This window comes from Astyanax mexicanus, chromosome 16, assembly GCF_023375975.1.
Source record: "Astyanax mexicanus isolate ESR-SI-001 chromosome 16, AstMex3_surface, whole genome shotgun sequence".
Taxonomy (NCBI): Eukaryota; Metazoa; Chordata; class Actinopteri; order Characiformes; family Acestrorhamphidae; genus Astyanax; species Astyanax mexicanus.
Window position 1 is genome coordinate 10375553 of NC_064423.1, and position 22822 is coordinate 10398374.

The 22822-nt window shown below is 39.4% G+C and overlaps 1 protein-coding gene across 1 annotated transcript in view; it reads left to right on the forward strand.

Annotated features, from left to right (window-relative positions):
* Window positions 1-2338: 2338 nt before the first annotated feature.
* Window positions 2339-22822, forward strand: part of minar1 (membrane integral NOTCH2 associated receptor 1) — a 52920-nt gene continuing 32436 nt past the window's right edge. Inside the window, exons 1-2 of the mRNA XM_007237229.4 lie at window positions 2339-2606; window positions 3112-5399. Coding sequence (XP_007237291.3) covers window positions 3156-5399 — 2244 coding nt within the window. The 5' untranslated portion in view covers window positions 2339-2606; window positions 3112-3155. The remainder of the gene's footprint in view (window positions 2607-3111; window positions 5400-22822) is intronic.

The window sequence follows — 22822 nt, forward strand, 5'->3', positions numbered from 1 at the left end:
TATAATTATAAACTTGTTTTGTTTGCATTATTTGAGGTCTGAAAGCCCTGCATCTTTTTTTGTTATTTCAGCCATTTATTTTACTTTGTTAGAAGGTAATCCAAATATTTTGAGTAAAATTAGTTTCATTACTTTTTGATTGTACTTGTGAAAGTAATATTAGCCCTAATATTTGGATTCAATTCAATTCAATTCAATTTTATTTTTATAGCGCTTTTTACAACAAAGGTTGTCACAAAACAGCTTCACCGAGAAAAACAGGTCCACGACTCTTATGAGCAGCACCACAGAGATGCCAATTTTATGGTGACACAGTGGCAAGGAGATTAATTTTAAATCAAAATGTAAATTTAGTGGTAACACATTAAAGTATTTATTTTTGTTTGTTTGCTCTAAAGTCTTTCCTGTGTAAAAAAATCTCCAGCATGATATTTTTTAAGGGAGAACGCAGGCATTTCCTCTTAAGGTGTTGATTTTGCAGGCGGTTGATGAGGAGGATGACCCAACCCGCTAATCACAGCGCTGTGCTGACTGTGCAGTCCTGAAGCTAAATGTCAGACAGCTCAGCTGATTCATGTGTCCTCGTTATTTTGGCCTCAAAGGGATGAAAAATTCCCTGTTGTTTTAAACTTTGTCTAATTGGTGGCTTAGTTTAGTACAGTATATGTCTGAAGCTTTAAGACGAGTCACCCACCTTCATCCTGTGGGTGATTTAACCCTTTGAACCAGAGATCCATCTCTTTTTTTTTTTAGCAAAAGCAGATCTACAACCACTATCAAAACTAACGGAGGAAATATAAACAAATGAACACAAAATTTTAGTGCTGACAAAATACAAGAAACAAACAGCAGTGGCTAATGCTAATGCTGCTGCACCTAGCCTTAGCTGTGATTAATTACAGTTAGTCACACAATATTGTTGTGATTAATCTTTGGATTTTTTTTTATAAGATAAAACAACAGTGCACTCTGACTTTGTTTGGGATGAGTTTAGTTCATAATTTAAGTAAATATTACTTAATTTAACACTGACATCCTTTATGTGCATAATGGGCATAATTATTTTAAATAATACAGTATTATTAAATGTTTATGCCAAATTTACTCTAAAAAAACTGCAGCACTCTGAGAATAATTTACAGTACATGAGTGTCTTTATTCTACAATAATACAGTAATCTTTCTTCAAAGTAAATTACTATAATTTTACAATTATTTATCTGCATTTTTTAAGGATTCTGTCCAGTCATACTCAACAGAGGAAATGTTAAAATAAATAAATATAAAGATAGAATACAATATAAATATAGCTCTGGAAAAAAATAAACCATTTGATTTATTTTATTATTAGTTTTTATTACTTGACCAAATTGAAATCCTCTGGAATATAATCAAGAGGAAGATGTATGATCACAAGCCATCAAGCCAAGCTGAACTGCTTGAATGTTTGCAGCAGGAGTGGCATACAGTTTTCCAAAAGCAGTGTGTAAGACTGGTGGAGGAGAACATGCCAAGATGCATGAAAAATGTGATTAAAAACCAGGGTTATTCCACCAAATGAATATGAACTTGTTTTCTTTGCATTATTTGAGGTTGTTATTTCAGCCATTTCTCATTTTCTGCAAATAAATGCTCTAAATGACAATATTTTTATATGGAATTTGGGTGAAATGTTGTCCATAGTTTATAGAATAAAACAACAAATGTTCATTTTACTCAAAAATATACCTATAAATAACAAAATCTGATAAACTGATTCAGAAACTGAAGTGGTCTCTTAATTTATTTCCAGAGCTGTAGAATAAAATAGATATCAAGATAAATACACACTATATAACATGAAGTTTGCTGTAAACCTATACTGTACAATTTGCAGGATTTTGTTTGACAGCGTAGGAAGATTGTGCTATTTTTATGTAAATATTTACTGTAAAATTACAGCAGATGTTTACAGTGTAGTAGAAAGCCCTTTCTTAAACAGTATACACAGTTACTCCAACAAAAGCATCTCTCTCTCTTTCTCTGATGCTCATCTCATATAATATTGGACAATAACTGCGGGGAAAGCGCGCGCTGCATAAAACGAACCCGAACTGCACTGAATTCAATGCGCTATAAGGCGCGCGCTATAGGAGGAGGGCGGGGGGATCTGTATGTGCAGATCGATTTCTGTCTGACTCGCTGCGCGCGCGTGCATGCGTGCGTGCGTTTTGTGGGAATGTTAAGGTGTGATTACGTCATTCTAGGTGGAAACAAAGCCCCCCAACGCACCCCATCATCCAGCCCCCTCCCCCACCTCCATCTCCACCCCATCCCCATCCAGCCTAACCCCCCTCCGCCCCCCTGCGCAAAACAAGCGGGACTCTGGAGAGCAATCGCGAGCGAGCGAGCAGCTCCGGAAGACAGAGCGAGCGCGAGCGAGAGCGCGAGCTGAAGGATGTGACCGACTGGACTTGTCCTGCTTTATTTATTGCCATCGCACTGCAGGAATGCCAAAGGATGAAATGCACGCGGGAGGACGGACGAGCATCACTCGCCAGCGCGCGCATACGGACTGAGCTTCACTTCTCCCGATCCTTAGGACGCCCAGATGGAATGGAAAAATAGGTGTGTTCGTTTGTTTTGCTTTTTTCCCTCTGTTAGTTGAGTTTGCGTCTTGAATGCGCGCTCGAGATTTTATTTGTTTGCATATCGAACGTGTTTAATTCAGTGCTGTGGAGAAGGTGTCTGTGGATGGTTACAGTATTTATTTACCCCTCCATTCACCAGCAAGCAAATAACTCTTTTTCAGTTTATTTATTTCTTCATTTATGCATTGAGTAAATCTAGTATGCATGCATTTAATCCTTTTTGCAAGTCAAAAATAGACTAATTGAACAAAAAAAAAATTGTTGAAGCAATATTAATTCTATCATTCTATATTGAGTGTTAAATCTATCTATCATTGGTTGAGTTCACAAGTATGTCTCAGAATCAGATTTAATCATTTTCATGATATATTTTGACCTACTGCTTGATATACAGTACGCCTCAAGATGATATCTATCTGCAGATATCTAGCTGTAGCGAAAAGCAATCTCCAGCCACTAATCCTCTGTCTCCCCACATGCAGGTTATCATCTCTTCTCTAAGATAAGAATCGGCGCGCTCACAGTAATGGATGCAGTGCCAGAGTATTCCCTTTTCCTCGTCCGAATTCTGGAGGAACTAGACACCAAGTACAGCACTGTGTCATATCAGGATCTGTGCAAATCCCTGTGTGCTCGCTTCGACCTGGTCCACCTGGCAAAGCTGAGGAGCCTGCTGTTCTACACAGCATGCCTGGACCCAAGTTTCCCTGCCACACTCTTTAAGGACAAGATGAGGTGTTCGGTTGAAGACCAGCAGTCCAAGAAGTTGATGGTAGCGGCGGATATCGTCACCATGTTCAACCTCATCCAGATGAACGGTGGCATGGCTAAAGACAAGCTGCCAATGAGTCACAGACCCAAGTTTCATAAGAACCAGTCCTTCGAGTCCTGCAGGTCTGACACAGACGTCTACAAGTATAACGACTGTGACAGGACATATGACTTCCCGGAGAGAAGAGTTCATCACGTCTCTCGGGTGTCGCCCTGCCCTAAATCAGAGTGCAACAACTGTCAGCCCTTCATACCAACCTCAGACCCCAATTTCCTCCTGGGAGTCAACAAGGATCTGAAATGTAGAGCAGCATCACTGGATAAGTTACAGCATCTGCCTCAGTACCCCAGTGCCAGTCCTCCTCCATGCGAGATGCAGAGCACCTACTTTCCAATGGACATTGACAGCGAGTCCACCACCGACCAGGAGTCCCTGCACATCAACCCAAACGGCAAAGATGTTTTCCTGCCCAACTCAGAGCCTTTCACTGTGCACTCGTGCGTGCAAAAGCGGAATATTTTCAAGGAAGATTTTCACAACCTTGTTGCCTTTTCGCCCCACGTGGTCTCTACAGAGTCCAGGTCCAGTGCCAGAGGCGGTGGAGACTACCACAGGAGGGAGCTGCACAAGCCGCCCACCTTCTTTAATCACAGCTTCGAGCTGCCGTACAGCAACCCTTACTTCGAACCCGCCAACTCACCAATTCAGAACAAAACTCGAGCGAAGCACGAGAGTCTAGACGACTTGCAGGCGTCCACGTATTTTGGGCCGACGACGGTCACAGAGTGTGTTAACACCAGAAGGACTACTGGGAAGCCAAGTAGGCAACAAGCTTGGCCCGTCAAGAGTTTAAGCCTAAACACGGAGGACAGCCCTGACTTTGAGAGGTCCTTTTTGAACAGCAAGGTGCCAAAAGACAATCACCGCCATAACATCAGCACCATGGACAACGACCAACACTTCCAGTGTGCCAAAGAGAAGTCCACAGCCTCTCCGGCAGGATACTCCAAGAAGTCTAACGGACCCAAGATGAAAGAGATGTCCTCTGTTGCTTGTGGCCCCAGTGTTGAAAAGAGAGAAGGCGGTAAGAGGTTCAAGGACAAGAGTATCAATTGCCCATCGATCCAGGCTGCTAACCTAAACGATGGCCTTAGTGTAGGGACACAGACAGAGCAGTCTGAACAAAGGAAACTGAAAGACTACAGCATCCTCAGCAAGTATGGAGAGAGGCCTTCTTTCAAACAAGTGGAGGAGGAATGTGAGATGATAAGCGATGACATTAGCGACATATTTCGCTTTCTGGATGATATGAGCGTATGTGGATCCCTTGGAATTACCCAGTCGTCCTGCTACAACAGCAACGGTTCACTCTCTCAGGTTGGCAAGTCGGATGGAGATAGCTCACCCGAGCACAACACCATCAAACTGGGAAAGTCTGCCATCAGGCTGGACCGCCTCTTCCACTCTCTGGAGAACTCCGATGACGAGCTCAAGGCAAGCGTCTGCAAACTGGTCCTCAGGATTGGTGAGATCGAGAAGAAGCTTGAGTCCCTCTCAGGAGTGCGTGGTGAGATTTCCCAGGTCCTGTCCAAGCTCACGAGGCTGGATGAGAAGATTCAAGAACCTGAAGCAAACGGTAAATCCAGCGACTGTGGCAAGTCTCCGCAGATGCATGCGGACGTGAACCTGTCACCTCACGTGTTTCAGTGCCACACCACAGGGCACAATGTAAAAGTGGACACAAACCAGGAGTGGTGCTGCTCGGATGCCAGCGGCAGCGAAAGCCTGAGAGTGAAAGCTTTGAAAAAGAGCATGTTCACCCGCAGGTCGTCTAGGTCGCTGACGGAGGAAAACAGTGCCACGGAGTCCAAAGTGGCCAGCATCACTAACTCACCTAGAGACTGGAGAACTGTCTCCTACTCTAGTCATCCAGTGGAAGAAATTAAAGAGAAGGACAGGCATGGAGAAGGCAAGGAGCGACACAGGAAATCCAAAGAGGTAATCGATAAAAAGCTGTGTTTTTCTTTTGTTGCTGCATTCACGATTTGCTTGGTGTGATTAATAAAGTGCTAATTGTGGAAGCTCATTTTCCAAGAAAGTCAACATGTGGAAGAGTTATAGCTTGTGATGCACCAAAAGGACTTTTGTTGGCAGAAACTGAAACTAAACAAAAGTAAACTAAACATTTACCTAAAGGCCAATATGCACTGCATTTCTGTCTTGTTTGTATTTAAGAAAAAAACATATATCAAATCTGCAAGTGCTTTTTGGCACGTTTTGCCATTTTTATCTGAATAGTTCTGGTTGCCAAATATTTTTAATGGCCAGACATTCTGTGCATCCCTACCTATTTTTAAAGCACATTACATTACATTACAATATAGAAACAGAGAAAAGCATATGACTCTTTTCTGAAGCTAAGCTTAAATTGGGAGTTTGACACAGCACTGTTCTTCCAAAATGACAAATGTTTTGATCTAGTGTTGCCAGGTTTCTCATATTCCCGTAAAACAGTCCACGCAGACATTTTCACCTTTCTGTAAATCTGTGATGGTAAGAAGCTGCTGTTGTTTTCTTGTGCTGCAGTATTTAATTAAACTGAATAACCAACAATGCCTTACTCATTTTATTAGCTCAGAGAGTAATGGACCTGTCTTTGTAAAGCCACAATGAGCCGAAAGATAAACTCGCTGAAATTAGGCACGCTGGTGTCGTAAGGCTTTAGGACAATTTGTCGGCGTAGAGCCGTAAAGCTTTTACCATCTCCAGGGTTAACGCGTTCACCGGCTTAAAGAGAAGACAGCGAAGCATCGCAAATCCTGAATGTAAATGAACTGATAAAGATTATGGAGGACGTCCAGGTTTCTGACTCAGTGCTTTGCTTTTCTCCACTTCAGCAAGTGTGGAGAGGGAACGTAATTATTGTCACGTCCTTGGAAAGGTCCCCCGAGTGTTAAAAAGACAAGTGATTTGTAATGACATCTCGCAGAGCGGCCTCTAAAGGTAATTGAAATAGGATCTTGACCCGAGTTGTGACGTTCTGAGCTGTCGAGTATAAGCACCCCTGTGTTTCTAATGCTAAGATAACAGGCTTGTATGGTTCCTCAATTGAAATGAGTGACATGTTAGCTGAGCTCCGCCTGGCCCTTATCCTCCGCTGTCTGGCTCTGGGCCAATTGTGTATAAGCCTCAACAAAGCAGAGGCAGGAAGGATGCTGAGAGGCAGCAGATATACTGTTACATCATCGCTGTCAGGCAAAATCTTGTTTGTCTGGTTTTAGCATTTTTCACTATTTGACGTAATGGAAATCTTGCATTTACTCCTTGGATTGTATCAGAAATTCATGATGAATGAAATGGCCAATAGAAGTGCTTCAAAATAGTTTGGACTTTTCTATTAAAAGTTAACTTGACCAACAGTAACAATATCCTATTTCATTTTTTTTCTCTGTAACTAATAACTGTTAATTAGCAGTAAATTCAATTAGCATGAATTATTATCTGATGTGAGTTAACAACACACATACCCTCTTTCTTTGTCTATTATATTCTTTTACCTGGAAAACTGTTATATTTAATACTTTTCTTGTATTTACGTATTTACAAAAATCTCCAGTTAACATCAAAAACTCTATATTGTATTTTTCCACAAAGGCTGCAGCCTTAGCATTAGCTAGCGGTTCGCCCCTTGTAGCTTGTTTTAACACAATAAACAAGCAGGCTACAGTCTGAAGCAGGCTACACCTCTGAACAGCAAAAGTGCTAACGCTTAGTGGAATTTGTGGCTAACGCTAGTGCTGCTCCAGCAGTGCTAACCAGGGTTAGCATCAGGCTACAGTCTGATAATATTCACCTCTGAACAGCAAAAGAGTTAACGCTTAGTATTGTTAGCTGGTAATGCTAATGCTGCTCCAGCAGTGCTAGCCAAGGTTAGCAGCAGGCTACAGTATGATAATACTTACCACTAGGGTTGCAACGGTATGAGATTTTCACGGTATGATAACCGTCTCAGAAAATACCGCGGTATCACGGTATCACAGTTTGTTACATATATTATTAAACTGACCCTTAAAGAAATTACAACAAAGGTTTTTTGTTCAATTAACTATTTATTGTAGAAACCTGGAACAACTATATAGATAATGTCTCCTTAAAAAAAATAAACTGTACACCATTAGGTGAAGGAAACCAGGTTTTTCCACTACTCTTAAGGTCATTAAGGGTGTATATAATTATATATATATATATATATATATATACACACACACACACGTGTCACACATTACATGTCCTCTAAGAAGTAAAGATCCTGTGTTTAAACTATTCAGTACAATTATTTAAGTTTAAATTATTTAATATCTGATAAACTGAGCCTGGGTCAGTGTCTGATCAACAACTGTTGTAAACGTCCGTTTTACTGCCAAGTTGGTATATAACCAGATAGAGGGGATTTATTTCTGAGTCTGGTTTTAACACATGAAAAACAGGCACGTCAGAATTTGAAAATTAACGCATGTAAATGAATGGCGTCTTTCACATCCAGTCCGGCGAGCACCTTTACACGGACACGTGAATCCATCGTAGCACGCACTTCACGCCTGTACCTGCGTGCCCAAATTTCGGATAACTCAGCGCTTTTGCGGGCGCTTACCACATGGGTTGTGCACGACTACAAAGAGATTTTATTTATGTTCAGATTAAAATTATAAACTAAACACATACTTTGCGCTGCACGGCGGGGTGGTGTTCTTGGAGATGGGAGAACAGGTTTGACATATGTCCACCTTTAGCTGTGACTTTACGGCCACATTGATTATAAATCGGATAACCATCCTCGGGTGCGTTCGGCGGGTCTCTGAAATAGTCCCACACTGCTGATTTTAGTTTAGCCTTTTTTTGGCCGGACGGAGATTTGTTTAGTCTGATGCACTTTCTGCTGTTCTCACCGCTGTGTGCTGAGAAGCTGAAGCGGAGCAGAGTTGCGCATGCACGGGTGAGTTTCTCCGCTTGCTTGCGTTTTACCGGTAATAAGCAAACACACACGGTATGATAACCGCGCATTTTAATACCATGGTATACCGTGAAACCGGTTACCGCTGCAACCCTACTTACCACTGAACAGCAAAAGAGCTAACACTTAGTGCGGTTAGTGGCTAATGCTAGTGCTGCTCCAGCAGTGCTAGCCAGGGTTAGCAGCAGGCTACAGTCTGATAATACTCATCTCTGAATAGCAAAAGAGCTTACGCTGACCAGTAAAATTCATACATAAGGCGCACTGACGGTATTTTGGAAAATGAAAGGGTTTTAATTGTGCATTATAGTGCAAAAAATGTGGTAAATTTTAAGACACATCCTCTCTACATCTAATTTGCTCTGATTCTAGATTTAATACGGAGCAAATTTAAACACATTCTATTCAATTCTCCCTACATAGACACTTCTTTCCTTTACACACTAATCCTTTACCTTGTGCTGTTGGTGCCACCAAAAGACTATATATTATTTAGTTATTCTTGATTTATTCTAGTTCTCCAGCTTCATTAATCTTTATATTAAGTATTGGTGAATTATTCAGTTACCATGTTTTATCTGACACACCTTTTGTTACTTTACAGTGTAAATCTTCCTTCTAAGAATTGAGACAACCGTTATAGCAGTGGAGTGATAAAGTTCAGCAACCTAACTGCTGTTAACTAGTAAACTTCAGAGCATCATATGTCTGTGATCTTCTGTGATCTAAATTGACCTTTTATTAACTCTTATTTTTCTTTCCACCTTGAATGCTGCAGCCTCTGCCATCTGTTGCACTGTTTAAGGTGGAATTGGAAAGTTCGCAAGCTAGCTACTGAGATGAACCTATGGCATTTTTTTAAAGCTTCTTATGAAGAGGATTGCCATAAAACATTGAAGTTACAGTGGTATTAAAAAGTTTGGACACACCTGATAATGTTTATGATTTTCCCTTGTAAATCATTGGTTGTTCGGATCAGCAATTTCAATTAAATGTATCATAACACAGTGATATTTGTGAACACAGTGATATTTGAGAACTGAAATTAAGTTTAAATTCTTCAAACTAAATTAGTCAGGTGCATACATTTGGGCACCCCAACAGAAAAAAAAGAGCAAAAATAGCAGCCTCTAAACTCTTCCTATAGCTTCCAATAAGAGTCTGGTTTCTGGTTGAAGGTATTTGGCATTATTCTTCTTTACAAAACATCTCCAGTTCAGTCAGGTTTGATTCAGGTTTCTGATCATGAACAGCACACTTTAAATCACACCACAGATTTTAATAATATTCAGGTCTGGATTGAGGACTGAGATGATCATTCCAGAATGTTGTACTTGTTCCTCTGCATGAATGCTTTAGTAGATTTTGAGCAGTGTTTAGTGTTTAGGGTCGTTGTCTTGTTGAAGTATCCAGCCCCGGCTCTTTAACTTCAACTTTCTCACTGATTCTCAAACATTGTTCTCAAGAATCTGCTGATATTGACTGAAATCCATGTGACTCTTAACTTTAACAACATTCCCAGTACCTGCACTGATCACACAGCTCCACAGCATGAAGCTGGCTTGTCTAAATGTGCTTTAAGCTTAAGCATACCTCAAGTGACTCTGTTTGTGGCGTGTGCTCGAAAAGGCTTCTTCTGCATTAATTACTCTCCCATACAGCCTCTCCTTGTGTAAAGTGCGCTGAATAGTGAATAGCTGAACGATGCACAGTGACTCCATCTGAAGCAAGATGATGATGTAGGTCTTTGGAGCTGGTCTGTGGGTTGATTATGACTGTTCAGTTAAACGACCTTGATCATTAAAGACCAGTTTAGACCATCCGTAACCAGCTACCAGTTTTTCTGTTCACTGAGAGCTTTAGAAATGTGCAGTATTCAGGGAGCAGTAATTAACTGACACAACAACTATGCAGATATTCATTTTTTCCTACCCTTTAGAACACATTTATTTCTCTTTGTTCTCTCTCTCTCTTTCTCTCTCTTTCTCTCTCCATCTGGCCGATTGCCCGAATGGTGGAGGGCAGCCAGTTCCTGTACCGCTCCCCCTCTCGCGCTTCTCATCTTTTGGGGAGCTGATGAGTGTTGCACTGCCATAAATCCTTTCTCTGGAGTCTCCCAGCCTCTGATTCATTTTTCTGAATGGCACCTCGGGGAACCGATACTTAATCAAAACTCTCACACTGTAATGCAGCAGGGAGAAGCTAATAACTTGAGTTTCGCCACACTGTGCTTTATGGATGTTTTTGGCTAACGGAGCGTCGGATGCTTCGGCGAGGCTTATGTAATACGATAATACCCTGTTTGGTTCTTCTTTATTGGAACAAGTGTTTAGAGAAGGAAAGCTGTTTTTGTAGAGGGTCTTGAGGGTCCTCACTTACTCACTGCGTTACAGTTTAAAGGGGGCTCAGAGTGCATCACTGCTGTGCACAGATATGATTTAGTCCGGCAGCAGAATAGCCCACAGGACAACAGTGGGTCAAACGTGGCTTCACAATATTTGTTCTCATACTGATCACATTCTCTTTCTCTCCCACTCTCTCTCTCTCTATCTTTCTTTCTTACTCTTTCTCTATTCCTTTTTATTTTCCTTCTTTTTTGCACACACACTTACATAGATGTGCAGGACACACAGTTTGTTTTATCAGGGCGTCTCTAATTTATATAACGTGCAATTTCCTACATGTAATAATAATAATAATAGTTCATTATATATACAGCTATAGACCATTTTACTGTGTATAGGTATACAGGGGTTGGACAGTGAAACTGAAACACCTGTCATTTTAGTGTGGGAGGTTTCATGGCTAAATTGGAGCAGCCTGGTGGCCAATCTTCATTAATTGCACATTGCACCAGTAAGAGCAGAGTGTGAAGGTTTAATTAGCAGAGTAAGAGCACAATTTTGCTCAAAATATTGCAATGCACACAACATTATGGGTGACATACCAGAGTTCAAAAGAGGACAAATTGTTGGTGCACGTCTTGCTGGCCTGCTTGTTCATACTATGAAGGTATGCCTGCAGCTCATTTAAGGGAACAACAATGTTATTTTATTCTTTATATTCTTTTCTGTTTATTGTTGAGTTAATAGCCAGGTTTGCACTCTGCAGCACACCTGCGTAGGTATGCATGGGTGATGATTGACTGTTGTCAGGGTTTTAATCAGTCAGTGGCACACCTGTTTTTTATGTCGCCAAACTAGCAACATGCTAGAAATTTACCGGAACACTCCTCACTTCCAGACTACCACACCCATCAGTGTAGATTTATTCCTAAACTCTGGAGCAGGTGCAAGGTGTGAAAATAGACTTTTTACGGGGTGTAACATAGTACAGATCATGGCGCGCCTTGCACTGGGTGTACAACAGGGCCCACAGTGATTTCAGACCTTAAACAATGCAAAGAAAACAAGTTCACATTCTATTAAAACAACAATACTAGTGATCTAAGAGTTTAGAAATCAATATTTAATGGAATAACCCTGATTTTTAATCACTCTTTTAAGCACAGCATGTTGGCATGCTCTTCATCAGTCTTTTACACTGTTTTTTATCCTTTTGATACTTAATCTTTAGCCCTGGAATATAAACTCTGGAAGCTCTGGAATAAGCTCTAGAATATAATCAAGAAGAAGATGGATGATCACGAGCCATCAAACCAAGCTGAACTGCTTGAATTTCTGCACCAGGAGTGGCATAAAATTATCCAAAATCAGTGTGTAAGACTGGTGGAGGAAAACATGCCAAGAAGCATGAAAACTGTAATTAAAAACCAGGGTTATTCCACCAAATATTGATTTCTAAACTTTATGAATATGAACTTTTTGTTTCCTTTGCATTATTTGAGGTCTGAAAGCACATCTTTTTTTTTTGTTTTGCTATTTTGACCATCTCTAATTTTTTGCAAACAAAGGCTGTAAATGACAAACTTTTTATTAAAAATTAGTTGGAAATGTCAGTAATTCATAGAATAAAATTGCAATGTTTATTTTATATAAACATATAACTATAAATAGCAAAATCAGAGGAACTGATAATTTAGTACTGGTCTTTTTCTTTTGAAAGCTGTAAGTTCTATACGCAACAATAACGTGTCTCATATGTAATATAAACTGATATGCAAAAAGTCATGGTATAGTCACACTTTGTATGCCAAACTGGTGCCATTTCTGTTCCCCCGGAAATTACATGTATAAATGTGCACTCAAAATAACATTGACTAATAGCAAAAGTAAGATATGTAACTAAAAAATCATAATAAAAACTACTTAGAACACTGAAAAAATAGCATTTTTTACCTGTCCCCCAGTCTCTAACTATAAACTTTACTATATAATATAATTATTAAAATCCTTCAGAGATGTAATTTATTTTGCATTGTGTGAGTCCAGATCCCATCTATGCTATAAAAATATTTTTTTCATAATAAAGCCATAATTTTTAAGTTAAAATACACATTTTAGTTATATCCCTGCTTATACTTTTAACTAATATACACTCTAATCTAACTATTACTGAAAAGAAAACTCTTGTGTGAATTGATTTGAAGTTGGTCCATTCAAAAATATGCAAAAAAAAAAAAAACATATATCTATATATAAAAATAAAAAAACAGGTGCTGGGTAAATTTTGATCAAAACATGATGAATTCCATGAAGATTTACAACTTCTGGAAGAATTTATATCTCAAATTATGACATTTCTGAGCAGTTTAATGTCTTCTGGTATAAAGAAAAGTGATATAACTGTGTTATAACAAGTGAAAAGGGGAACTGACAAAAACGGAGAGAAAAAACACACCAAAATAGGCTGGGGTTCAAAGGGTTAATTGACACCACTAATATAAATATAATTGCTTTTTACATTTCCTACATACATTCTTTTATATACTATTAAATATCTATATTATATATACTATAAAAAACGTTTTTATCAATTGACACCACTAGTTCCAGTACATATGTTCCAGTAATATGTTCCAGTATGTTTCTTACAACTTCCTCCTGTAATTGTACAAAAACAAACAGCCGCACACACACACTCTCAGTCTTTTACTCTGACCTCTAAAAGCCCTAGGCTCCGGCTCTGTTCAGCTGATGAGCCAAACGCTTGCAGTGAGCAGCTGAGCTGTCGGAGTGTGTGTGAAGACACGAGCGAGCTGTCATCTCCAGCCTCACTCAGAACACAACATCCGCTCCTCAGCAAGCCTGCGCTGCTCCACAAGCTGAAACACAAACTGTTCCTGGAGCCGAGGCGAGGCTGCCGCGAGATGAGCCTGACAGACGGGCGTACTGTCGCTCAGAGCTGTCCAAATTTGAAGAGCACTCGGCAGAACAGACAGAAATAGAACCCAAGAGCAGCCAAAACTTGACGATACACGTCACGAAAACATGTACATATTAATTAACGCAGGATTTGATTTCAGAATTTGAGTTTGTATAGTGTCCCTAAGATTGCACCATAAGGATATGCAGTGTGATTATTTGACTATACTTACGCACTTAAAAGTGTCCTATAGCTAAAATTCACTTTTTCTTGTTCTTTGTGAAATACTATAGGTCTCTCTGAGTTGTACAGTGATTGGACAATGAAACTGAAACACCCTTCAAATAACTTCAATCATTTTAGCTTCATCAGTCTACAGCACCTTATTTGAAAATAAAGCTGGCTTGTTCAAATGTGCTTTTAGCTTTAGCATACCTCAAGCGACTCTGTTTGTGGCGTGTGCTCAGAAAAGGCTTCTTCTGCATTACTCTCCCATACAGCCTCTCTTTGTGTAAAGTGCGCTGAATAGTGAATAGTGAACGATGCACAGTGACTCTACCTGCAGCAGGATGATGATGTACTGTAGGTGTTTGGAGCTCTGGAGGTCTGTGGGTTGACTATGAGTGTTCTCACCATCCTTCTCCTCTGCTTATCTGAGATTTTTCTTAATCTGCCACTTTCGGCCTTAACTAGAACTGTGCCTGTGGTTCTTCCGTTTCCTCACTATGTTCCTCACAGTGGAAACTGCAGCTGAAATCTCTGAGATTATTGAGTTTTTTGTATCCTCTAAACCATGATGTTGAACAATCTTTGTTTTCAGGTCATTTAAGAGTTGTATTTTTTGGGGGGCTGCCATGTTGCCACTCTTTAGAGAAGATCCAAAGAGAAGAAAAACTTGTAATTGGCATCTTAACCCTTTCTCATAATTGGATTCACCTGTGTTTGTAGGTTAGGGGTCAATGAGCTTAACAAACAAATATTGTGTTCCAATAATTGAACTTTGCTTAAAGAATTATTGCACATTTTTTGTAAATCCTATAAACTTAATTTTACTTTTCGAATATCACTGTCCATCTGCTATATGATCTATTTAACTGAAATTGCTGATCCAAACAACCAATGATTTATAAAGAAAAAATCATTCAAATGATCAGCAGTGCCTAAACATACCATCATAATACTGTTTTTTCCTTCCCTAATAGCAATCAAAACTAGTAGGACCATTGCTTATTGCCTACCTTTTATCCAGTAGTAGCAGGATGGCTTTGCAAAGTAGTTCAGAATATTGTATTTTGTCCTAGTTTTATTATTATTTATGATATTGACCTATGCAGAACAGCCTCTGGATATCTACTAGTACAAGACGGTGCCTGACAGCTCTGGAGTTCATCTGGAGATCACAGATTTCCATTTCTTTTTCTGTAAATTGGCATTACTACACCATACTGTCTTCTCCTTATCCTTGGGTTGGACAGGAGTGTTCTTCAGAGAGTCTTCCTCTCACGCCTCCCTCAAAACATCTTCCAAACTGCAGCGGCCCTGAAGGCAGATCTGCCCTTAGAACAACCTTTATCTATAAGTCCCTCTTCTCCTTTCAGATGGGCTCTACCTGACATCCTCAGCATATGTTGCAGTAGATTGGGCTCTGTGCTGCATGTTGATTAGCCCCGGCCGGCTCTTCGGCGCGAGTGCTGAGCTGGCCTATCGTCCGCAAACCCAACCCCCACCGCATCTCCCTCCACCGCCTTCTGTGGTCCCTCATGCTGCTTTTTTTTAATTTACACCTCAGCCCAGGCAAGGCAGTGCTGGTAAAGTGTAGAGTAACACCTCACTGGAGATTTTCTCATACAGTGAAAGAGAGAGAGAGAGAGAGAGAGAGAGAGAGAGAGATAAAGATAAGCAGGGGGTGTGAATACATTTGGCAAAGAACCATAGCTTACACAGTTTAGACAGGAAAAAGACCCCTAAAATGTCCATGACCAAGTCAAATAAATCCAGATATTTATGTAAGGTGTCACACAGGCCAGACACAAGACAGACACTCGCAGATATCACAAATCACAAAATTTATGATAACATGATAACTTTCAATTTGTAGTCCAAAGAGTTGATGAGGCAAGTGAAGGATATTTAGATAAAACCAACCAATTAGAGACTGAGAGAGAGAGTGAAAACTGTAAAAATGGAAGAAAAATATAATCTGTTCTTTTTTTTGATGAATGAGTGTATTGTCGACAGCATGGCGAGTGTTTTGAGAAGGAAAGAAAGGTTAAAGGTCTGTAGCATGTCATGCCATCTGTTAAACATGGTGGCGGCAGTGTCAAGGCATGGTTTGCATAGCTTCCAAAGGAACTGGACAGTCGGTGTTTACTTGTTTAAGCAGGGGGTGTGCCTGCATTTGGCCAAAAAACCTTAGCTCACACAGTTCAGTTAGGAAAATACCTATAAAACGTTCATGAAGTCAAATAAATTCAGATATTTATGTATGGTGTGAGATTTTCCAGGAAAACACTGCACTGACTTTGGACATAATATAACACAGTGGATCAACACCAGCAGATGACATGTCTCTCCAAACCATCACTGATTGGTGGAAACTTCACACTAGACCTCAAGCAGTTTGGACTGTGTCTCTCTCCACTCTTCCTCCAGACTCTGATTCCTTGATTTTACAAATGAAATGTAAAATTTACTGATGATCAGTGATGGTTTGGAGAGACATGTCATCTGCTGGTGCTGCTCTACGACCGCAACACAACAGTGCCAATATTACACGTTATAGCACAAACCTCAAGTTTATTATAGCTATTATACCACAGTTCCATTATCACGGTTTATTAAAATATTTTGAGTTAAAGAAGACGAGAAAATACGATCTGTTTGGTTATAAACACTCCTTGAGTTAAAATACTTCCATTGCTGCTCTGTTTGTAGCTGTGCTGTAAGCTCTGCATTGTTGCTTGGTTAGCAAGGTGGCCTCTATTATCGGCCATTTTAGTCAAAATTGTGTAAATCTAAGCTTACTGTAAATAAACGTAAAAGCTTTACTCACTCAAATAAACAGGTTTCAGGAGAGAAATCTGTGTAGATTAAAGTCCAAGGCTCATTTGACTTTGAAAGAAAATGTTTTTTTTTTTTTTTTAAGAATTAAAGATTTGTTTACTCCAGCGTCCCCCAGTAGCAAGCCCTGTGGAATTACAAGGGTCCCCTATTTTCGGCCACCTTAAATTCAGCTTAAAAAAGTCTATATTAGCTTGAAAACATATATGCATAAGTTTTTATTTTAATAATAACAATTCCCATTGGTGGCTGATAATGTGTGTATAATGTGTAATGTGTGTATAATGTGTAATGTGTGTATAATGTGTATAATATGTATTAACCGCCTATTGGAGACATGGCGTTTCTTTACTGTGCCTATGGTAGCTCCCAGCGACTTCATCGCATTTGGTTTGTAAGCGCTGTATCATTGCTAGGTTTCCTGTATGTGGTGGAGTAATACATGGAGAGCTTCGGTTACAGTGCATTACCAGCTGATAATGTCACTCATAAAACGCCTCTTAGCCAATCACATTGCAGGGTCGGAACTAACTGTGGTATAATTTACTTTTACTAATTTCTCATTTTGTTCATAAATTGTGGTTATAGGTCTTTACTCCAAATTCTGTTCATGATGCTAATATGAAATAAAAAGGACCAACAGTTATAACCCAATAGCCAGGCCTGAGGCACACTTCTGGGGGGAACCCTTAATATGATGAAATTTCATTTTAGACCATTTTGGACCATTTTTTTGGCCTATGACCTGAAAATGATTCCAGATTGTAAAAGGCAGCAAATTATGAGTGCCCCCTTGACTTTTATGACCACATAAACAGCCAATGATTCAGGTTTCATTGTAAGTTCTGTACAGTCATGAAGATTTAATGATCCTGCAGCCTACCCACTCACCACTTGCCGTAGCATATGTCCTCAGGTCTGTGGGTGTTGTTCTGTTTTGCTTTTAGCGAGTTTCTCGTGACATGTTTTCTGCTGTTTTCTTATGTGAAACAGTCAGTGTGTAATTTTCTCATCCCTTTCCCAACTGTATCCTGCAATCTTATATTCATGCTTTCCATTGCATGCTGACAGTCTGCTGCTAATATGGGCTTACATGCAATCAGTGAGTGACTGCAGTTCCTCTCTGATTGGCCAGTGGCAGTATTAAACTTAATGCAGTTATTTATATAAACAGTGGCATTAAAAAGTATTTATTTTTGCTTTTTTTTCATACTTACATATTTTTAGATTATCAAACTAACTTTTATATGAGACAAATATACCCATTTTTAAATGATGGGAAGAAAAAACTGTCCAAACCAATCTAGCCCTCTGTGAAAAAGTGTTTGCCTACCCATAAATGAACTGTGATTTATCACACTTTTCGGAAAGCTGAGTTCAATTTCACTACTAACCACAATCAGGCCTGATTACTGCCAGACCTGTAGAATCAAGAAATCACTAAAATAGAACCTGTCTGACAACTAGAAGCAGATAAAAGATCTCAAAAACCAACACATTATCTCTCAATCTGAACAAATGAGTAAACAAAGTCATTTCTAAAGCTTTGGGACCCCAGTAAGAGCTATTATTCACAAATAAGGAAAACATGGAACACTGGTGAACCTTCCCAGGAGTGGCCGGCCGACCTGAACTATTCCAAAAGGGCATGAACAACTCATCCAGGAGGTCACAAAAGAACCCAGAACTACATTTAAAAGAATTTTAAACTGCAGGTCTCACCTGCCTCCGTTAAGGTCAGTGTTAATGACTCAATAATAAGAAAGAGCCTGGGTGAAAATGGTTTCCATGGAAGAGTTCCAACGCAAAAAACACTGCTGACCAAAAAAAATAACACAACGGCTCATCCCACATTTACCAACAAAAAAACCTTGATGATCCCCAGAACTTTAGATCAATATTCTTTAGACTAACGAGAGAAAAGTATAACTTGTTGGATGGTGTGTGTCCCGTTACATCTGGCACAAAATTAACACATAATTTCAGAAAAAGAACATCATACTGAATGTAAAACATGGTGGTGGTAGTGATCTGGGGGCTGCTTTGCTGCTTCAGGGTCTGCTGTTTGCCAGACAATCCTGAAGGAGAATATCCGTCCATCTGTTTGTGACCTCAAGCTCAGGTGTACTTGGGTTCTGGAGTAGGACAATGATCCAAAGCTCACAATCAAGTCCACCTCCGAATGGCTTAAAAAAAAAGCAAATGAAGTTTTTGGAGTGGTCTAGTAAAAGTCTGATTGAGACGCTGTGGATGATCTTAAACAGGATGTTTATGCTGGAAAATCCTCCAATGTGTCTGAATTAAAACAATTCTGTAAAGAAGAGTGGAACATAATTCCTCCACAGAGATGTGAAAGACTCATTACCAGTTATCAGTAAAGCTTGATTGCAGTTGTTGCCACCAAGGGGGGCACAAACACTTTTTGGTTTAGGGAGCAAACACTTTTTCACACAGGGCTAGATTGGTTTGGATTGTTTTTTTTTTTACCTTTAATAAATACAATTATCAATTAAAAAAAGTGCATTTTTATATTTACTCAGGTTATCTTTGTCTGATATTAAAGTTTGTTTGATAATCTGAAAAATATCAGTATGACAAAAAACAAAACAAAATAAATCTGCGAGTGTGAATAAGATCCACTCTATATAAAATACACAAAGTATTGCCTACTGGCTAGTTTTTAGTTCATGATAAAGCAAGGAAGGGCACCAATTATATTAAGCAAAACATTTTATATTTGTCTGTTGATTTAGTTATTGGTCAATTACACTGACATGCCAAAAGTCATGGGATAGCAGTATGTAAATTGATCACAAAGTGTAACCCCAGGGGATGGTTTGGGAATGCCCAAAGTTATGCCAAATGAACTGTTTGAAGGGTTTGTGTGTCTCAACTGTCCAGTTTTTCTTGTGTTTTATCCCAAGTTTCTGCAGTTCTTAAACTACTTAACTTGTTAATTTGTAGAGAAGTTTTCTTTTACGGTTAACCAGTCAAAATTCTTGTACTTTGTGCCTCTTTTAAGTTGATGTGCAATTTTGATCTCTTCTTGTTAAATGCTTGTAATATTTTTTGACCTCTATTTAACATCATTGAATTTTTTTTCCTAGAAAATTGGTCTGTTTTTAAAGGTGATTTTTATCTTTGTGAGATTGTGAAGACTCATTAAGAGCCTTTCCAAAATACACCAAAACCAAAAGGTCACAAAAATAACAATAGTACTTTATTTAAACCAACCTTTTTTATTAAAAGCTAATCTGACACAGGGTGCATGCACTGTGAATTCTGATGGTTAGCTGGCAGAGAGAACAACATGTACAACTCATTGCTACAGCAGTCTGGAACAAAAGGTGAGCTGATGTTTGAGCAAAATGTCACGAAGGTGTGAGATGTTCTCTAACGCATGTCAGGTTTGTCAGCATCCTCGTATCCACCACAACCTTTAGGAAATGTAGTTTTTCTCCAAACTTTTTTTTTCAGCATGGAGCCTATGTTATATACACTAATTAACACTGAGTAGGTGAATGGTATCTTTATTTGTATAATTGAAAAGTTACTTTATTTCATTAATTCAGTTCATAATGTGAAACTCATACAGCTCTGGAAAAAAATAAGAGACCACTTAAAAATAATGAGTTTCTTTGATTTTACCAAATTGAGAACCTCTGGAATATAATCAAGAGGAAGATGGATGATCACAAGCCATCAAACCAAGCTGAACTGCTTGAATTTTTGCCCCAGGAGTGTAAAGGCATAAAGTTATCCAAAAGCAGTGTGTAAGACTGGTGAAGGAGAGGAGAACATGCCAAGATGCATGAAAACTGTAATTTAAAAAAAGCCATGTCATCTGCTGGTGTTGGTCCACTGTGTTATATCAAGTCCAAAGTCAGGGCAGTGTTTTCCCAGAAAATATTACAGCACTTCATTCTTCTCTCTTTTATGATACACCCCTTAGTGAAAATGGCCAAATTGTGCCCAATTAGCCATTTTCCCTCCCTGGTGTCATGTGACTCATTAGAGTTACAAGGTCTCAGGTGTGAATGGTGAGCAGGCCTGTTCAATTTGATGTTGTTGCTCTCACATGCTCGTATACTGGTCACTGGAAGTTTAACATGGCACCTCATGGCAAATATCTTTCTGGGATCTAAAAAGATGGCCTGGGTTATACAATGATTCTGAGCTGCATCACACTGGTCAAGACCATACAGCTGTTTTCCAGGACAGATTCCACTTAGAACCTGCCTCCCATGGTCAACCAAAGAAGTTGAAAAGATCAAAAGATCAATATTTAAGCTTTTATTTCCAGGTATTTACTGTATATCTGGAACTGATACACAGTTTAGAAGAACTGAACTCACCCATTTCTCTAATGAGCAAATGTATTGGAACATGTGACTGTCAGGTGTGTTTTGTTGCTCAGGTGTGTCCTGATACATTAATTATTCAAACAATAAACAGCGCTGAATGTCTACACTCAGTTTCCGATTTGGGTTTTATCTGTGCAGACTGAGCATTCATAGTTAGAGGAGTAACCGTCATGAAAAGTCTGAGTGAAAAACAAGCAACGTTGAAGCTGAGAGAAGATAGAAAATCAATCAGAACCATTAGACCACAAATATTGTCTAAAGCCAGAATAACTGTTTAAAATGTGCTGAAGAAGAAAGTCGTCACTGGTGTATTACTGTAAATGATACAACAGATGATGAACAGGTAGACCAAGGAAAGCCATAGCAGCCATGGGCATGCATGGTGTATTCTAGGATGGGCTTATTAATATTCATTTATGTCCAATAAACTCAGACATCTACAGAAACTTTTTGTCTGTGAATTTAAAGAAAGACGAAACCCAACTGATTGGGAGATCTTTCTTCACCATGCAGCAAGATAATGATCCAAAACCCACTGCAGCCTGGAAAAGCATCACAGAAGAAGAATGCAGAAGGTTTGTGATGTCAGTGGATCACAGACATGATTCAGCTACTGCAAGCAAAGGATTTGTAACTAAATATTAAGTCTTATTCACTTTAATAAAAAAAGTTTATCTGTTCTGAAACGTACCTGGAAATCAAAGCTGAAAAGTTGATCTTTTATCTCATATTAATCTTTCAATAGCAAACCCAAATGTTTTTTTTAATCTACAGCAGAAATAAAAGAATCGGCATCATTGTTTCAATACTTTTGGAGGGGACAGTATTTACCTAATTTCCTTTATTATGTACAAACACAATCAAGTTGTTGGTAATCTATGAAACAACCAAGCAGTGAAGAAAGAACATTGTAGCGGGTATATTGTGTAGTCTGCATTTTGGCGCCCAGATCTCATATATTGCAGGAATCCAGACAATAAGTCTTTCTCATTAGTTCTCAGTCATTGCCTGCACTGAGGCTCTTACTGTCTCCTCAGTCTCGTTTTTGTTGCTGCTTCATATCCATCTTCTCCAGAAACCAATAAGCTGATTCTCATCAGTCAAGCAGGCCAATTTACACTGCAATTTAAATCCCTTGGCATGTCGCTGGTTCCCTCCGTGTTCACAATTTGTTTCCAGTCCTCCTGTTATTCAGCTCATTGCAGTTGGCTGTCTACTCACTTTAATTTGCTTCCTTTCACATCTTCTCTGATAAATAGTGTCGGAATACATTGTGTATCCAGGACCTTTTACTTGCTAACTTATATATAGAGAGGTTGGACAATGAAACTAAAACACCTGGTTTTAGACCACAATAATTTATTGTGGTGACGGACAGTTCTGGTGGAAACAGGAGAGTTAAGGTGCACATTGAATTCTGCCGTGATTTGAGCAGCCGTGGTTTTATGTTTTTTTGTATACAATCCGGGTTAGCACCCGAACATCCCTTTCAGACAGCTTCCTCTTACAGCGTCCACAGTTAATCCTGTTGGATGTGGTTCGTCCTTCCTGGTGGTATGCTGACATTACCCTGGATACCGTGGCTCTTGATGCATCACAAAGACTTGCTGTCTTGGTCACAGATGCGCCGGCAAGACGTGCACCAACAATTTGTCCTCTTTTGATCTCTGGTAGGTAATGTTGTGTGCATTGCAATATTTTGAGCAAAACTGTGCTCTATT